General features: G+C 35.0%; 1 protein-coding gene across 1 annotated transcript in view; it reads left to right on the top strand.

Moving 5' to 3' along the window:
• Positions 1–18,001, top strand: part of SLC5A8 (solute carrier family 5 member 8) — a 59,867-nt gene that overhangs the window by 17,637 nt on the left and 24,229 nt on the right. The window contains exons 6-10 of the mRNA XM_021675563.2: positions 1,654–1,794; positions 4,695–4,824; positions 7,966–8,054; positions 8,955–9,067; positions 11,775–11,842. Of these exons, the coding sequence (XP_021531238.1) occupies positions 1,654–1,794; positions 4,695–4,824; positions 7,966–8,054; positions 8,955–9,067; positions 11,775–11,842 (541 nt within the window). The remainder of the gene's footprint in view (positions 1–1,653; positions 1,795–4,694; positions 4,825–7,965; positions 8,055–8,954; positions 9,068–11,774; positions 11,843–18,001) is intronic.

Here is an 18,001-nt window from a genome sequence, read left to right on the forward strand (position 1 = left end):
TTCCTCCTTTTACCTCAAGATTCAGATTCTAAGGAAAAGATCCTCTAGTTGCCTAGCTTGGGCCATGGTTTCATCCCTTGGCTAGGGCAGAACAAGGTATTTTGACCGATCATCAGCTGAGACTATTTAATGGAAAAATGGTAGTTTCCTCGAAGCAAACCTGACTTGCTGTTACCAGAAGAGAGAGAGGGGCAATCCAGGAAGTGGAAACAACCAATGGCTGCTCCTGATTATTCCCAAATCTCTTCCTGGTAGGCCAGGCTGAGGAGAGGGGGTATGGAACCAATAATTTTTCTGCAAGATAAGTGTCACTTTATATAAAGGCTACATATATTGGAGCACCGAAGTGATAGCTTATATCCATTAGTAAGAGATTCTTAAGAAAAGATTAGACATTTTTATGACCTTAGCTTTGCAAGTTATTAAGTAACAATAAAAAGCCTTATTTGTGTTTCAGACTTTTCAATAGTGTCCCTTGTTATTCTGATATGTTTTGAGAATATGGTAGACAAAGTATTGTTCAAGTTGAGATACATGAAGAGAAGATGGATATTGTATTGGTATTTTCTGTGTTGTCTGTTATTGGCCTATGTGTTCTGTATGGCCTAAACCACTAAATGGAGTGTTTAAAATCTTGTCATTCTTCCCTCAGATAGCTCACTGACTCCTTTTGGCTCTTCTGTTAGCTAATATAGTAGCTTCTCTCTCTTAGGGAGAAAAGGTCAACATTCTTGAAACTCTTAGACTTTGATGTGAAATGTTAGACAATGAAATAGAAGCTCTCACATTTCTATAAGAATGCCAGAATATGCATACAATTAGAGCACTTAACTGACCACAGATATAAGATTTGAAATGGATTTGTGAAATTTTGGAATTTTAAGGAAGTATCCATGGAAGTTAACTTTGCAGAAAGTTTTCTAGCTCATATTGGGTATCAGAGACGAACAGAATCATTCAATCCATAAAAAAAAGCTCTTTCAAACATGGAAGTTGAGCTTCCTCTGTGAAAATATTTTGGACTTATGTACATGATGTCCTAAAGTGGTTTTAAACTATTAGTACTTAGCTTGTACACACAGAATTTTAATAAAGCCTAATTAAAATGACATGTAGTTTTTAGAAAATGAAAAATGAAAAACTTTAAACTGCATTAATTGACTGATTTGTTGAACTTAAATATAGATTAGAACTATGACTACATGTACTGGGAGAGGAATTCTATACACAAAATGTGTTAATTTTGTGTTCATTTTAGTGCCATCTCTATTGCTGTGGTGCACTTAGGAATGTTTTTCTCTCTCTCTTTCTCGTTGTTTCATGTTCTTCTCTGATTGCAGCATGACAGATTTGTTTAAACAACAGTTTCCTTAGATCACAGGAGAACAATTTATATAAATGCTTAGAATGATCACAACATTCATTTTCCACCAGTCTATTCTAGAATTTCCAGATCTCTGAAAATAACAATTATTTCATTGAACTTAAATTGGAAATATTTCTACCTTTTAAATTACATAAGAAATTTGTACATATTTATGTATGTGTTGTGTATATAAATATACATTTCTTGGTTCCAAGAATAGTCAAAGAGGATTTTTTTTTTAGTGTCTGCTAACAATTCAGATTTGTTTTCTGTTTCTTGTCATTTAGTTTTAATCCTAACCCTTTGCAAAGACACACCTTCTGGACAATTATTATAGGAGGGACCTTCACATGGACCAGCATCTACGGTGTCAACCAATCCCAGGTGCAGAGATACATTTCTTGTAAAAGCAGATTCCAGGCAAAATTGTAAGTCACACACCTTGGTATATGAATCATTAATAACCATCAGTTGTCTTTATGGAAACTCTTCCTTAAGTCACATTTAGCTCCTTTATGTCTTTTGTGTCATGAAATTCTAAGAGATAAGTGACATATTGGGTCACAAAAGGACCAAGAATAAAGTAGTACTGTATGTTTTAAATCAGCTATTTTGAAAATATTTACGTGAATTATTAATTAAAACAAATCAGCATTTATTGTGCATCTGTTTGCATAAGGACCTATGGGAGATAAACAAATATGGCCTTTGTCATGAAGAAAGTTAACCACAAATTAGGAAAATATATGCAAGTATGTGAAAAAATACTAGAGACATAGAACAGTTTCATGAAACAATAGAGAAAATGTTCCAGATTACATATAGTACTTTGTATTTCATTTTCAGACACAGTTATGGGTTTATAACCCTGTTCTAATACTTGCTACTTGAGTGATCCTGGGCACACTCTTCAGTCTTTTTGAGCTGCAGTTTCTAAGCTTATAAAAGGAGGATAAGAAATACTATACACCTCATGGGAGGTGTCGTAAAATACTGTTTGGCATACCCTTGGTAGAGGCCTAGTAAATGTAAATTTCTTTTTCCACTTCAACTGATGTGATTTGAAGGTAGAGGATGGGTGAGAGATTCCTATTGAACTGGCAGAATGAATATGAAGAATGATCATAATTTGGGCAGGTGGAGAAGAGTGGGAAGGTAGGTGGAGTGATCTGGATGAAAGCACAGAGGTGGGAAGGACAGCATGATCCAGAACTCTCCAGCCCATCTTGGCTTGAGCAAGCCCTCCTTCTCTGGAGGCCTCACATCAGTGCAGTGCTCATCACCCCCTGTGCTGATAAATAGGCTGATTCTGCTCACATGCTTTTAGGGGCTTCAAAACTCTTAGGAGATTGAGTAAGAGCCCAGGGTGGATAGGGTGAGGGAAGGAGGAACAATTCTATTTCTGTTTAAAGGAGAAAATGGAAATATTGTGATGTCATATGTCAGAACTCAACATACTGAGAGTAAATTGGTTTACAGATTATCTAAATCTTTGAAGAACTCACAATGAAAAATCTATATGAATATGAATATAATAACTGGATATGAGATTCCCCAAAATGAACTTAGGAATTCTGGTATTTTAAGGAATTTTGGAGGAATGTAATTTATATAGAGAGTAGTCTATTTTACTTTTAAATCTACACTGGAGCTGATACCTGTCCCAAAGTAATTGTGGACAAGTTCTTCTTCTGTTCCCTTGGGAACATGAAACCCAAAAAGCCCGATCTCATAACTTAAATAACAGCATTAGAGCTTTCTTGATAAAAATCAATTCCCATAAGCATAGTGGATCTCCTGCATGAAGCAGACTCTCTGAACCCAGGGGACTCATTTTCATCCATCCATTTTATGCTATGGAAAGAATGAATGCCTGCTAGAAAGCCAAGACCTACTGATATTGATTGAAAAGGAACAGTATCAGATGTTGATAAGTGGTCAATTTGAACAGTATTAAAGTGAAACAAAACAATATATTAAACTCAGAAATAAGTGAGAGGAGGTGTTTGGGCAAGAGAGTATCTGGGCGTAATTTTCTGGTAATTTGGAGATAACAATAGCAAAACATACTGCAATGTTAGTCAATTCAAGGGAGAAGGATAAATCTGATATACTCACCTTTGGGTTCTTCTGGAAGCAGACTCTGAGCTTGAGGTTAGCATGAAAGAGTTTATCAGAGAATCACTACTTGTAGAAGGGAAGAAAAGGAAACAGGATTGATAAGAGGGAGACACTGGACCGTAATGCAGTCTCAACAGAGACCTCAAAGGGAGCTCTGGAGCTAGGGTGACTCTTCAGACTAGTCCCATGTTAGGGTGAGGGGACTGGGCCTTTAGACCTCTGAATCCATTTGTTATTGGATGCAGACTGCATGGGTGGTTGGGGAGAAAGAGGTATGACTTCGGGGATGGTACCTCTTGTCCACCTAGGACAGCTCATCACTGTCTGCTGTAGCACCAGTGGAAAAAATATGTAGCCAACTTAGCAAGAGAAATGTTTACTATTCAGCTGATTATGAAGATATAGGATTCAATAACATTAACACTAATATCAATAACTAGTATTTAATAAGGCTTTATTACATGTAAGTACCATGCTATATGATATATACTATTTCATTTAATTTTATAACTTTGTGACACAGACATTGCTATCCTAGGCTTCAATGACGAAACTGAAGATCAGAGAGGTTGAATTACGTGCCCAGGGTTACATACGGTAAAGCCAGGATTTATGCTCAGGACTGGCTCCAATGCTATGTGTAAACTCTTTGTTCTCTACCAGAGCACACACAGTATATTATAATGCTGAACATTGTTTGAGAAGATACTTGTCCAAGGAATACAAGTTTGCATTCCTATTTAATGTATGGTCTTATAAAAAACATTTAAACAAGTTTCATGAGTTACTGTGTAAATGTTAACAATGCTTAGCAGTTTACAATTGCATTACTTTTAAAAGGAAAATGAGTAATAGTTAATGTTCGGTTGACTATTAAAATCCCTATTTCATGGCAAGAAGATCTGAAGTAGTATAACTAGGTACCTTTATAAAGTTAACAATGCCCCTGGAGCTTCGACCATGAGAATACACTCTTTCATGGGGAGATCACACCCATTCAGATATTTCCAAATACACTGTCAATTGATTGGTATCATAAGCAGAATATTAGGCTAGAATGAAATAAGTAGCATTTTTGATAACCAAAAGGAAATGTGCATTTATTAAATCTAATCATGAGGATTTTTTTTTGTTCATGTAACAGTTTTCTGAATCTTTGGGATAGGAATTACAGTTGTCTTTTGCTGGTTTGCTTTCACTTCTTTAGGTCTCTCTACATCAATCTTGTGGGACTCTGGGCAATCCTCACATGCTCAGTGTTATGTGGGCTTGCCCTATATTCCAGGTACCGTGACTGTGATCCTTGGACAGCCAACAAAGTGTCTGCACCAGACCAGGTTCAGTACCATGTCTTTCTTACAGGTGTATTAATAATAGTCAAAAAGCTTATTAGTTGGGAGGAAAGAGCATGTATGTTCTTGTAGAGAAACAGAAAGTGGGCATGTCATAATCATCTTAAATTTTCATAAATCTTTGGCCAGAACTTATTTTAGTAGATATAGCAAGAATGAAGAGTACTGCATCTAAAATTAAAATATGGAAATACCAAGAAAAAAATCAAGTAGAGTGTTAAATAGAAATAGCTCAAGGCTGGGAGTAGAAATGTAAATAGTTTTGTTTTGTTTTTTTGTTAAACTACACAAACCATGGTACTGTAGAACATGTTATGGGTGTTTGTTAGATCATTCATTTATAAACATTTTATCTTCCAATTTTTTAAATGATGGAGAAATGGATCTAATAAGTGAACATTTATTGAATACCAACCATGTGATGAGATTCTGTGTCAAGAGCTTAACATGCTTCATTTAATTCTCACAACCCTGCAATCCTGATTTTACAGATGAGGAAATGCTTCTCAGAGAGGTTATATAACTTGCCCAAAGTCACATTGCTAACAAGTAAGAATAACAGCAAGCGGTTATCAAACACTGACCACGGGTCAGGCACTACCATAAATGCTTTATATAAATTTCAACTTATAATCTTCACAGTCATGCTCTGATGTAGTTCGTATGATTATCTCCCTTTCAAAGGTGAGAGAACTCAGGCCTAGAGAAGTTAAGTGAATAACTAGCTAGTAACTTGGAGTCAGGATTTTAAACCAAGCAAGCTGCCACCAGAGCCCTAACTTTGAACCTCTGTGCCATTTATTGTCTTTCAAAAAGGGGAACTAGAATTTAAACTCAGGATTGCCCAAGCCTAAAGCCTGAGTTCTTGCCAAAATTATTTTCTAAGACTTGTGTGCCTAGGGGATTCATTAGAATGAAAATAGGCTGACTTTCTGTTGATGCAAATGACATCTTATGCTCCCCTTTATTTTCTAACCCCACAAAGAAAAATAAAACTTCGTGGGGTTAGAAAATAAAAACACCCTTGAGCTGTGTTTCTCAACCCTATCTTAACCTATGCCCTCCTTTTGATAAACACACCCTCCCTCTTCTCTCAGATAATCTAAGGATCACGTTTACTATGAAGTGGAGGCATTCTTCTGTTACATTCCCTCTAATAAAAAATATTTTGGGACTGTTGTCAATCTTTATTGTCTGTAGTTCGTATCATGAAGACAATAAGGACTTGAAAGAAAGTTTTTAATGTACTTTGCCTTTACCCTAGACAAAAAAAAAATCCCTATGACTTCCTACCTTTGAGACAGCTTGTAGAATACATTCAGGGTATCTTGCCTGCACACGCTTAGAGAGTCAGTGAAGGTTTCTCCCTAGCTGATGTTTCCAGGACTGTGTTTGTTAACAAGTTAATTCAACCAACGTTTCACTGGGGATACCATGCCAATAAGACAGTGGAAGATTTTGTCAAAACCTTATTCTCGGCCAGTCATGGTGGCTCATGCCTATAATCTCAGCACTTTGGGAGGCTGAGGCAGATGGATCACTTGAGGTTAGGAGTTCGAGACCAGCCTGGCCAACATGGTAAAACCCGTCTCTACTAAAAATGCAAAAATTAGCTGGGCATGGTGGTGTACACCTGTAGTCCCAGCTACTCAGGTGACTGAGACAGGAGAATCACTTGAACCTAGGAGGTGGAGGTTACAGTGAGCTGAGATTGAGCCACTGGACTCCAACCTGGGTGAGAGAGGGAGACTGTCTCAAAACAAAAAACAACCAGACCCCTTCCCACATCCTCAAGAGAGCAAGAATATGTTTCTCTATGCTCTGCTGGCATTTGCCCAGAGGAAGCAGGCTAGTTCCTAGATACAGTTTTACTATTTTCCTATCTATTAATCCTACTTCATTGGTTCTACCCATATTTGAGGGAGCCACTCAGACATGAAATAATTACACCCCAGAGTTTTGAGAAAGTTGAAGATATGGTAGAGGATTTTGGACCTATAGATGGAACCTACTTTTGCTACTTGTGGGACATTGCTTAAAGTTCAACCTTTATGATATCTTGGGAAAATTGGGTCTTGATCTCACATAGGGATAAAGCTATGCCGTTTTTCCAAGAATAAACAATTAGTTAGCTTTGGAAAAGTGGAGAAGGCATTCCTAAAAGAACTGAAACAATCCTACTGTTGAAACATTCCCTTTCAACAGTGGAGGAAGTTCTTCATATCCCATGAGCACACTATTGTTAAATAAAATTGTACAGGCTGTGGAAGCTGATAAAATAGGACACATCACCCACTCTGTACTGTGGGAGAAGTAATAAGGTTTCAATGCAAATGAGAGGACACTCTTCTAGAAAATTGTCCACTTAGGACTCTTTTGATTCGGAAATTGATTTTATAGAAAAATTGCCATGCAACACAGTCCTGAAGTCACACATCGGATTATCCTTATTTGATATTTATTTTTTAAAATGTAAGCTATCAAAAAGCAAGTTAATATCAGGAAGTTTTTAAGAAGAAGCAAGTTTAAAGGCTTTCCTAAGGTCATTCTCCACCCATCACTATGTCTCATACTTGATGCATCTAAAATTGCATCTTCTGTCCTGGGCAGTGACTGAAGTTCACAAAATGGCCTTGCGTCATCAAGTAAAGTTAAGTGGATGCTGCTTACCTAAGCACAGAGGTGTGTTAAATATTTCCTTAAAAACAACTTAGTATTCCCAAGAACAAAAACTACTTTGTGTTGAGCATTTATTATATTCCATATTCTATACTATGAGTTTTACAGAAATTATCTAAATTAACTTTTACAGCAACTTTATGAGGTTAGTAATTATTACCGCTATTTTATAGATGAGGAAACTGAGGCTCAGAAAATCAGTTACAAAAGCTATATCTTTTTATTGGTGACTGAAAAATTCAGTTACCAAAGCCTCTTAACTACTGTGCTATTCGTTTCTCTACATATTAGTAGTTAAAGGGTTTGATTTTAGGAATTTGAAAATTTTAGTTGTGTGAAACAGCTCCTTTCAGTTCCTAAAGAACACAAGATAAACGATAAACTAGGCATTCATTAATTTTATTCACCAGCAAAAAGTACTTGGAAATAAATTTTGGAATTTTTCAGCTAATGCCTTATTTGGTACTGGACATTCTACAAGATTATCCAGGACTTCCTGGACTTTTTGTGGCCTGTGCTTACAGTGGGACATTAAGGTATGAACTATGACTCTAATAACACATGATTTCCCTGTTGGGATCTTTCTTTTCTTATTAGATACTTTAGGGGAATAATGTTGAGTTCTGGGCATGGACACAGATGGCCCAAAGTAGGCAATCTGCTGCGTGTGTCCTATATGTGGTCTGACTTATCTCTGTGGGCTAGCATCCTGTTGTCATCAGCTCCACTTTTAACTAGGTCCTTGCTCTCTAACACCATCACACATCCTATGATGTGTTACCCTGTGGTCGCAATAATGATGATTGGTTGATGGTAGCTTTCACTAATTATCACAAATGGGTGCCACAGTCTTGATTGAAAACACACATGGGGCTAAAGCATGGTCAACTGGAAAATTAGACTGAAATCTTCCATTTACATGTTGAATAATATATATTGTCCAAAGAATCTTACGTTTTGTAATCTGTCATTGCTCCTTTTTCTTGTGTTTGTTCCAGAGAATTGTTAATATCAACATGTACATTGTGTGTGAGTGAGGATTCAGGAAATTAACATTGTTGATATTTACAGCATATGGTAGGGAGGACTTACGACAGTCCTTTCTATACACAAAGAAAAATATGTTTTAAAGTTGTTATGTATGGTAATATGGAGTAATCTATGTAGATCCTTTTCCTAGACACTGAGGATTAACTGCAAGTGGAAGCAACATTAATGCATCCTTTCTCTTTTACTGTCAAACCTATAGACATTGCCTGAATCATTCTTGGATGATAACAGTTTCTAGAAAGACAGCTCTGTGTTTTTTCAAAATAGCATAGTAGAAATCAGGTTATACTTTAGAAGTGACAATTTGTTTCCCCCTTTCTCATTTTCACTTAAAGTACTACTAAAGGTAAAATATTATAAACCAGAAGTTTCATTTTCCCTTACAGCACAGTGTCCTCCAGTATTAATGCCTTAGCAGCAGTAACTGTGGAGGATCTAATCAAACCTTACTTCAGATCGCTCTCAGAAAAGTCTCTGTCTTGGATTTCCCAAGGAATGAGTAAGTTTCTGTTTTCACAATTCCATTTTAGCTCAGAGAGATTATTTTTTTTTGAGACACAAAAAATTTGTTTCCACTGAAGCTACAGAGGAAGAACCTCTGAGCATGAATATATATCCACATATGTATGCCTATGACTTAATGCAGCCGTTTTTTAAATGTTTGTATCAATGTTTAATGTTATTATGTTTGTAATCAAGATTTGGGAGACACTTCAAACAATTGATTGTCAGTGAACCACAAAGGACAATTTCCAGAGGATTGATTTTGCTGTCCTTTTTTTTCCTGTGACTTTGTCTTCTCCTAAATTTGTGTTAAAATTCTTAGCCATGCACACAAGAAAATTCAACTATTTTCCTTTTCAACTATAGTTCACAGTTCCAAGAAATATCCCTAGTTTGGAACCAAGAGCCACACTTTTTCTACGTTACCTAAGAGGGCACTGTCAGTTTGAGTTACATAGTCTTCCCATAAACACTTCTCAAATGTTTATAGAGAATTAGATGAAATTAGATTAATAGATTAGATAAATGGAAAATAAAAAAACAGTGTTGCGATTTTTGAATCGTCTTGTCTGTTCTGTCTGCTTATGTACACTGTCCTGGAGATGATCTATAAAATTGTGCAAGAAATTCTCAACTTCTGTTCTGTTCAATTGTAGAGCCTTATTAGGGGTTAAATACCAGCTTGAATAGAGTGGTTTAAGCGTCTTCAGTTCCCAGATGTCTCAAATGTAATATCCAACTCAACAAAATCTTGCCAATGTACTTCATTCTTCATTTTGACACCTGGAAATGAATGACTAACAAATTCCTTTTTGAGAAAGAATCTTTAACTTCAACACAATAACATTAATAGACTGTCAAAGAAATAGTAAATTATACCCTATTAGGAGCCATAATTCTATATGAAGTTGCTATGACTGTAGCCTGGAATGAGTACTTCATTTATATATTTCAGTGTTCCCTAAATTTAAATAGCAGTGCATCATTTTATTATGTACCCAATTTTAATCCTGAGCATAATTTCAGAATGATACAATGCTTCCTAAAGTGTTTTTATATTGGTTCATTACTGGATTATTGAAGCTGTGTGGTTTAGTAGAATGAATAGATGCTTTTGAAGCCATACAAACCCAATCTTGCTTTGTTAATTTACTAGCTGTTAGCCTTGAGAAAATCCAGATACCCATACAAGCCTCTCTTTCTCTATATGGAAAATGGGCACACAAATACTTTGCAGAATTGGGTTTTGAGATAATGCATATAAAACAGGAGGCACTAGCTGGTGCTCATGGAATGATGTTGATGATGAATGACAAGCAAACTCTGCTAATATAGATGAGATTTTCATTCATTTTAAAGGGTACTGTGAAATCATAATCTTGAGGTATGTGCAGTAAGGACATAGAGAAGAATGTGGCAGATGATTTGCCTGTGTTTCCAATAACTTAGAGTTCCCAAAACTATAATGGTGACTATTCATGACCCATTAAATGGAGAAGAATCAAGCCAAATATATTGAAAATATTATTTACATTAAAATTTAGAAGCATAAAAATCATAGCATTGAGAACTCTGAAAAAATTAATTTAAGATTTTTCATTCAGGTGCATTATGTACTCAATATATTTAACAAAGGTATGAGTGCTAAAATAAGAGAAATAGCATAATATAAGGAATACACAAATTTTATGATGGGCAAATTTCTCATTCATTTTTTTCTGTATATTGAGTTTTGCATTTGGGAAATTATGTCAACTAATTTCAGGTGACCTTTTTGAAGTGAAATATTAAAACAAAGGGATTTTTGCATGATATTTCCTATAATTTTAAAAGTAATACATGTACCTGGAGAACATTTGGAAAATATTAAAAGTTAGTAGAAAAAAATATTCCACAATCTGACCACCAGTGGTGACTTGAGAACTTTTATAAAGAAGTTTGGGATGGGCGTGGTGGCTCATGCCTATAATCCTAGCACTTTGGGAGGCCGAAGTGGGAGGATTGCTTGAGCCCAGGAGTTTGAGACTATCCTGCGCAACATAGCAACACCCAGTCTCTATAAAAAAAAATAAAAATAAAGAAGCTTAGGGAAAACAAGCTAGCAGAAGGGCAGATGTGCTACTTATCCAGAAGTTGTCTTTCTTTGCTAGTTTAGTAGGAAGGACTTGAGGATACTGATGGAGATTACGAGGGGTCTAAAAGTCCTCCAACACCTGATGGTATCCACTGCCATTTCCCAAGGAAAATGAATGCTTAAAGTCAGAAGAGTCTAATTTCTGTTTATTCCTCCCTCTCCCACCTTGTACAGAGCAGAGCTGAATTGTATTCTACTTTTGGCAAGCTGAAAACAGAGACCTGAGCCTTCGTCTCTATCCAAATGTTTATGGAGGATTAGATTAACAACACAATATAGTTCTTAGTTTTAAAATCCCTATAGTTAATTCCAGGAATCCTTTACTTATATAACCTTCTGCTGTAACTAATCCTGGGACACAATGTAAGGGCTTTGTTTGCCCTCTTGGCACACTGCTGATCCCAGAGGAAAACAGCCCTTCCCATTGTTCACTGGCTCTGATGTATGTGGCCATTCTTCACCACAGTCATATTATTTACTTTGAATCAAAGGTGTGGTGGATTATTCTATTGAGAATTCTAATTTTCTGGGTCTGGATTTTACACTGGCTTTTATGTTGTCCATTTAGGCGTGCTGTATGGAGCCCTGTGTATTGGAATGGCTGCACTGGCATCACTTATGGGAGCTTTGTTGCAGGTGAGAGCTGACCCCTGGGGGTTTAAGTCATAATTACTAAATCTTTTTTTAATGTTGATGTGACCATCCTTCCAGACTTCTGTCAATATATACAGACACCTGGACATATCAAGTGGCAGAGATGACTACACTTTAAAATTTTTTTTTAAATTAAACTTTCTGTTTTGAGATAATTGTGGATTTACATGCAATTGTGAGATATAATACAGAGAGATCCCAAATACTCTTTACTCGGTTTCCCTCAATGATAACATCTTGCAGTGGTAACATCTTGATAGTACAATATCAAACCCATATATTGACATTGGCATAACCAAGATACAAGACATTTCCATCACCACAAGAATCCTTGCTGTTGCCCATTTGTAGCCACACCCACTTCCCTTCTGATCTCACTCCCTCCTTAATCCCTGGCAACCAATAATCTGTTTTCCACTTCTATAATTTTGCCAGGTCAAGATTGCTACATAAATGGACTTACATAGAATGTAACCTTTTTCACTTGGTATAATGTGAAATAATCTGTTGTCATTAATCTGTTCTTTTTAATTATCAGATAGTATTCTTTAGTAGAGACGTATCACTGTTTGTTTACCTACTCACCTGATGAAGGACATCTAAATTGTTTCCAGTTTTTGAGTATTACAAATAAATCTGTTACAAACATTTATGTACAGGTTTTTGTATAAGCATAAGTCTTCATTTCTCTGGGATAACCACCCAGGAGTGCAATTGTCAGGTGATTGCTAAATGTCTACTTTTGAAAGAAACTGCCAAACTATAATTCCAGAGTGTGCCGTTTTTATATCACTAGCCTGGTGTAAAAGACGAATGGCCCAGTGTAAACCTCAATCTTTTCAGCATTTAGTGGTCACCCAAACTGGAGTGCTATGGTGCAATCTCGGCTCACTGCAGCCTCTGACTCCCAGGTTCAAGCGATTCTCCTGCCTCAGCCTCCCAAGTAGCTGGGATTACAGGCAGGCACCACCATGCCTGGCTAATTTTCGTTATTTTTAGTACAGACGGGATTTCACTGTGTTGGCCAGGCTGGTCTTGAACTCCTGACCTCAAATGATCTGCCCACCTTGGCCTCCCAAGGTGGCATGATTACGGGTATGAGCCACCTCACCTGGCCACCAATTACGGGCATGAGCCACCTCACCTGGCCCTGGTGTCATTTTTTTATATTAGCCATTCTGATAGGCATATAGTGATATCTCATTGTAGTTTTAATTCGTATTTCCCTAATGGCTAATGATGTTAAGAATGTTTTTCAGATACTTGTTTTTCATCTATATACCTTCTTTCATACATTATCCCATAATGTCTTTTGTTCACGTTCTAATTCAATTGTTTGCTTTTCTTCTGTTGAGTTTTGAGTGTTTTTTATGTATTCTTTATACTAGCTCTTGGTCAGATGTGGTTTTCAAATATTTTATTACAGTGTAGTTTGTCTTTTTATCCTCATAACAAGGTCTGTCAAAGTGCAATTTATTTTTAGTTTGGATAAAGTCTAGTTTATCAATTTGTCTTTTTGCGGATTGTGTTTTTGGTATAGGTCTAAGAACTTCACCTAGTCCCAGATCTTGAAGATTTTCTTCTATGTTTCTTTTCAAAGAGTTTTAGAGTTTCATATTTTATATTTAAGTCTAAAGTCCCTTTGGAGTTAATTTTTATATAAAATGTGCGACTTAGGTTGACATTCTTTTTTCCTCTGTGGATGTTCCACCAGCACCATTTATTGAAAAGGCTACCTTTCTTCCATTGACTTGCCTTTACACCTTTGTAAAAAATCAGTTGGGCATATTTGTGTGGGTCTATTTCTGAATTCTCTGTTCTTTTCCACTTATTTATGTGTCTGTACTACTGCTAATACCACACAGATTTATGATTTGATAATTTTGATTACTGTAGCTTTAAAATAAGTTTCAAGATCAGGTGGATTGATTTATCTCGCTGTATTCTTATTTTTCAAAATTGTTTTAGCTATTCTAGTTCTTTTGCCTTTCCATATGGAATCTAGGATAATCTTGTCTGCATCTACAAAAAAGTCTTGCTTAAATTTTGATTGCCTGAAAGCTGTTTATCCATTTGAGAAGAAATGATGTCTTTACTATGTTGAAGTTTCTAAAACATGAGCATGGTTTGTCTCATTTATTTAGCTTTTCTATGAATTTTTTTAACATTGTTGTGTAATATTCAGTATTCAAGTCCTATATATGTTTAGCAAGATTTATATCCAAGTTTTTTATTTTATCTCTTAGTGAATGCAAATCATATTTTTTATGTTGGTGTCTATGTGTTCACTGCTAATACCTAGAAATGAAATTGATGTTTTTATATTTATCTTGTATCTTGTGACCTTGCTGAGCTCACGTATTAGTTCTCAGAGTTTTTTGTTTCTTGGTTTTATGTTTTGGTATATTCTTTGAGATATTCTACATGAACAGTAATGTCATCTTCGAATGGGGCAGTTTTATTTCTTTCCTTCTGATCTGTATGTATGTATGCCTTTTATTTCCTTATTCCACTGGCTTAAACTTCCATAGAAGTAGTGAGAGTGGAAATCCTTACCCAGTTCCCAAATGTGAACAGGAAATTCTATTTCTATTCTCTATTCCCATTTTTTTTTCCTGAGTGTTTTCACCATAAATGGGTGTTGAATTTTGTCAAATGCTTTTTCTGTAATTAATTTATATGATCATGTGATTTTCTTCTTTAGCCCACTTACATGGTGGATTACATTGATTGGTTTTTTAATGCAGAACCAGCCTTGCATTAAAGGCTTACATTATTTACTGGGAATAAACCTTGTTTGGTCATGGTGTGTAATTATTTTTATATATTGATGAATTCTATGTGCTAATATTTTATTAAAGATTTTTACATCTATATTTATCAGGGATATTGATCTGTAATTGTGTGTGTGTGTGTGTGAGTGTGTGTGTGTGTGAGCGTGTGTGTGTATACTGCCTTTGGTTTTGATAGCAGGATTATAGTAGCTTCATAAAATAAATTGGAAAGGATTCTATTTTCTATTTTCTGGGAGAGATTGTCTAAAACTGATGTCAATTATTTCTTAATTATTTGGTAGAATTCTCTAGGGAAAGCATCTGGGCCTGGGTGTTTTTTTTTTTTTTTTTTTTTTTAGTTTTAAAATTATGAATTTAATTTCCTTAATAGTTATAGAGCTATTCAAATTATCCATTTCATATTGGATGAATTGTGACAGTTTGTATTTTTGAGAAATTGTTCTATTTTATCTAAGTTTGCAAATTTACACATATATAGTTGCTCATAGTATTTGTGTACTATCATTTTGATATCTGCAGGACCTGTCATGATATCCCCTGTTTCATTCCTAATATTGGTAATTTGTGTCTTATTTTTTTCAGTCTTGCCACAGGTTTGTCAATTTCATTGATGTTTTCAAAGAACCAGCTTCTTTTTTTCACTCATTTTTCTGTATTGTTTTTCTGTTTTGCTCATTGATTTTTTACTTTTATCTTTATTATTTATTTTCCCTTTCTTGTTTTGGGTTTTAATTTGCTGTTCTGTTCTTTGGGTGGGATCTTAGGTTATTGATTTGAATCTTCTCCTATTTTCTAATGTGTGCATTTATTGCTGAAAATTTTCTTCGTGGCACTAGGTTAGCTGTGTTCCACAACTTTTTATATCTTGTATGTTTGTTTACATTGAGCTGAATGTATTTTTAATTTTTCTTTGAGATATTCTTTTGACTCATGGATTATTTAGAAGTATGTTACTTAGTTTGCAAGTATTCAGAGATCTTTTTGTTATCTTTCTGTTATTGATTTTTCTAGTTTGATTCCATTGTGATCAGAGAACACACTCTGTATGATTTCAGTTCTTTTAAACTTGTTGAGGTCTGTTTTATAACACAGGATATGGTATTTTGGTATATGTTCTATGGGCACTTGAAAAGAATGTGTATTCTTTTATTGGGTAGAGTGTTCTATAATTATCAATTAAATTGCATTTGTTGATGGTTGCTGATTTTCTGTTTACTTGTTTTATCAATTGTTGAGAGGGGGTGGTGAATTCTCCAACTATAATTGTGTATTTGTCAATTTCCCTTTTAATTCTATCAGTTTTTGCTTTGCTTCATGCATTGGGTCTTATTGAAGGATTAATCTTTTTGTTTTTATATAATGTCCCTATCTGTCTCTGAGAAATTTTTTTGCTGTGAAGTCTATTTATCTGATATTAATATAGTTATTTCTACTTTCCATTGATTAATGGTTGCATGATATATCTTTTTCCATCCTTTCACTTTGGCCCTGCCTGTGTTGCTATATTTTAAGCAAATTTTTTGTACATAGCACATAGTTGAGTCTTTTTAAAAAATCCATCCTGTCAGTTTGTCTTTTCGTTAGTGTATTTAGACCATTCACATTTAATGTAATTATTGGTATGTTATGTTAAGGTTTAAGCATCATTTTTTTGGTTTTCTGTTTGGTATTTCTGTCTTTTGTTTTCTGCCTTCCTGTGAGTTGCTTGAACAATTTTTAGAATTCCATTTTGATTTATCTATATTATTTTGAGTTAATCTCTTTGCATAGCATTTTTAATGATTCTTTTAGGTATTTTATTATACATATATAACTTATTAGTGTATTGGTTTTGTCATTTTACCAGTTTAAGTAAACTATAGAACCCTTACCTCTCTTTATGTCCTTTTACCCTTCCTTATTTATAATATAGTTATCTTAAATATTTCCTTCACATACACTCAGAATTACATCAGATAGTATATAATGTTTATTTTAACTGTCAATCATAATTTAGAAAACTCAAGAGGATCAAGAAAGCCCATTATATTTACTCCATGTTTTTGCTTCCTGTGTTCCCTCTTCCTTCTGGATAGTTTAGGGTTGCTTCTTTCTACCATTTCCTTTCTGTTTAGAAAACTTCTTTTAGCCATTGTTTTAGCGTTCCTTCACCTGAGAATGTCTTGAGTTTCCCTTTTATCCCCAACGGATATTTTTGTTGAGAGTATGATTCTGGGTTGCTAGTTACTTTTTTTTTTTTTCTCGGGAGTTAAAAAAATATTTTTCTACTTTCTTCTTGTCGCTATCATTTCTGATGAGAAATCTGCTACTATTCTAATTGTTTTCCCTTACAAATAAGGAGTCATTTCTTTCGGGATGCTGTCAGAGTTTTTTTCGGGATGCTGTCAGGGTTTTTTTATTTTTCTTTAATTTTCAGAATTTTAATTACCATGTATCTTGGTGTATATTTCTTTGTTTTGAGTTTTTGATGTGTCTTGGCTTGTGTTTCTTTCTTTTCTTTTCCTATTTTTTTAGGGTTACTCAGCTTCTTGAATCTTGAATCACCTTCTTTCATAAATCTGAAAGAGATTTATGTCTCTTGCCAAATTTGAGAAGTTCAGACATTAATTCTTTGAGTACTTTTCATCCCCATCTTCTTTCTCTTTTCCTCTGGAACTCTCATGACATGAATGTTAAAATTTTTGTTATATTTCTACAGATCCCTGAAGTCCATTTTATATTTCTTCATTCCATTTCTCTCTATTGTTCAGTTTAGGTTATTTCTATTGATTTGTCATTCAGTTCACTGATCTTTTTCTCTGCTCCCTCTATTCTACTGTTGTGCGCATTCATTTAAAATTTTTATTTCAGTTATTGTATTTGTTCGGTCTAACAATGTCATTTGGTTCTTCCTAATATCTTCTTTTGTTCCCTGAGACTTTTCTCACTATACATATTTTTTTCCCTTCTATTTTGTAATTAGTTTCAAGTGAGTTCTAATTGTTAAAGCATTTTTTATCATGGCTGTTTTAAAATTTTTATCAAATAATTCTCTCTCTGTAATCTCCGTATTTACATCTATTGATTGTCTTTTTATATTTAGTTTGAGATCTTCCTGGTTCTTTCTATGAAAAGTTAATTTCAACTGAAACCTGGGCATTTTAGTATTATGTGATGAGACTTTGAATCTTACCTTCTGTTTTAGCTGACTTTCTTTGACATCACTTCGGTAGCATAAGGGAGGGTGCTGCCTCACTACTGTCAGGTGGAGGTAGAAGTCCAGGTTTGCCACTTGACCTCAGCTGACACCTGAGGGAGGAGCTCCTTGTTACGCTGGATAGGGTTGTGTAAGATACTATGAAATGTA

This window comes from Aotus nancymaae, unplaced genomic scaffold (assembly GCF_030222135.1).
Source record: "Aotus nancymaae isolate 86718 unplaced genomic scaffold, 86718_ANA_hifiasm-v0.15.2.pri h1tg000021l, whole genome shotgun sequence".
NCBI classification, from domain to species: Eukaryota; Metazoa; Chordata; class Mammalia; order Primates; family Aotidae; genus Aotus; species Aotus nancymaae.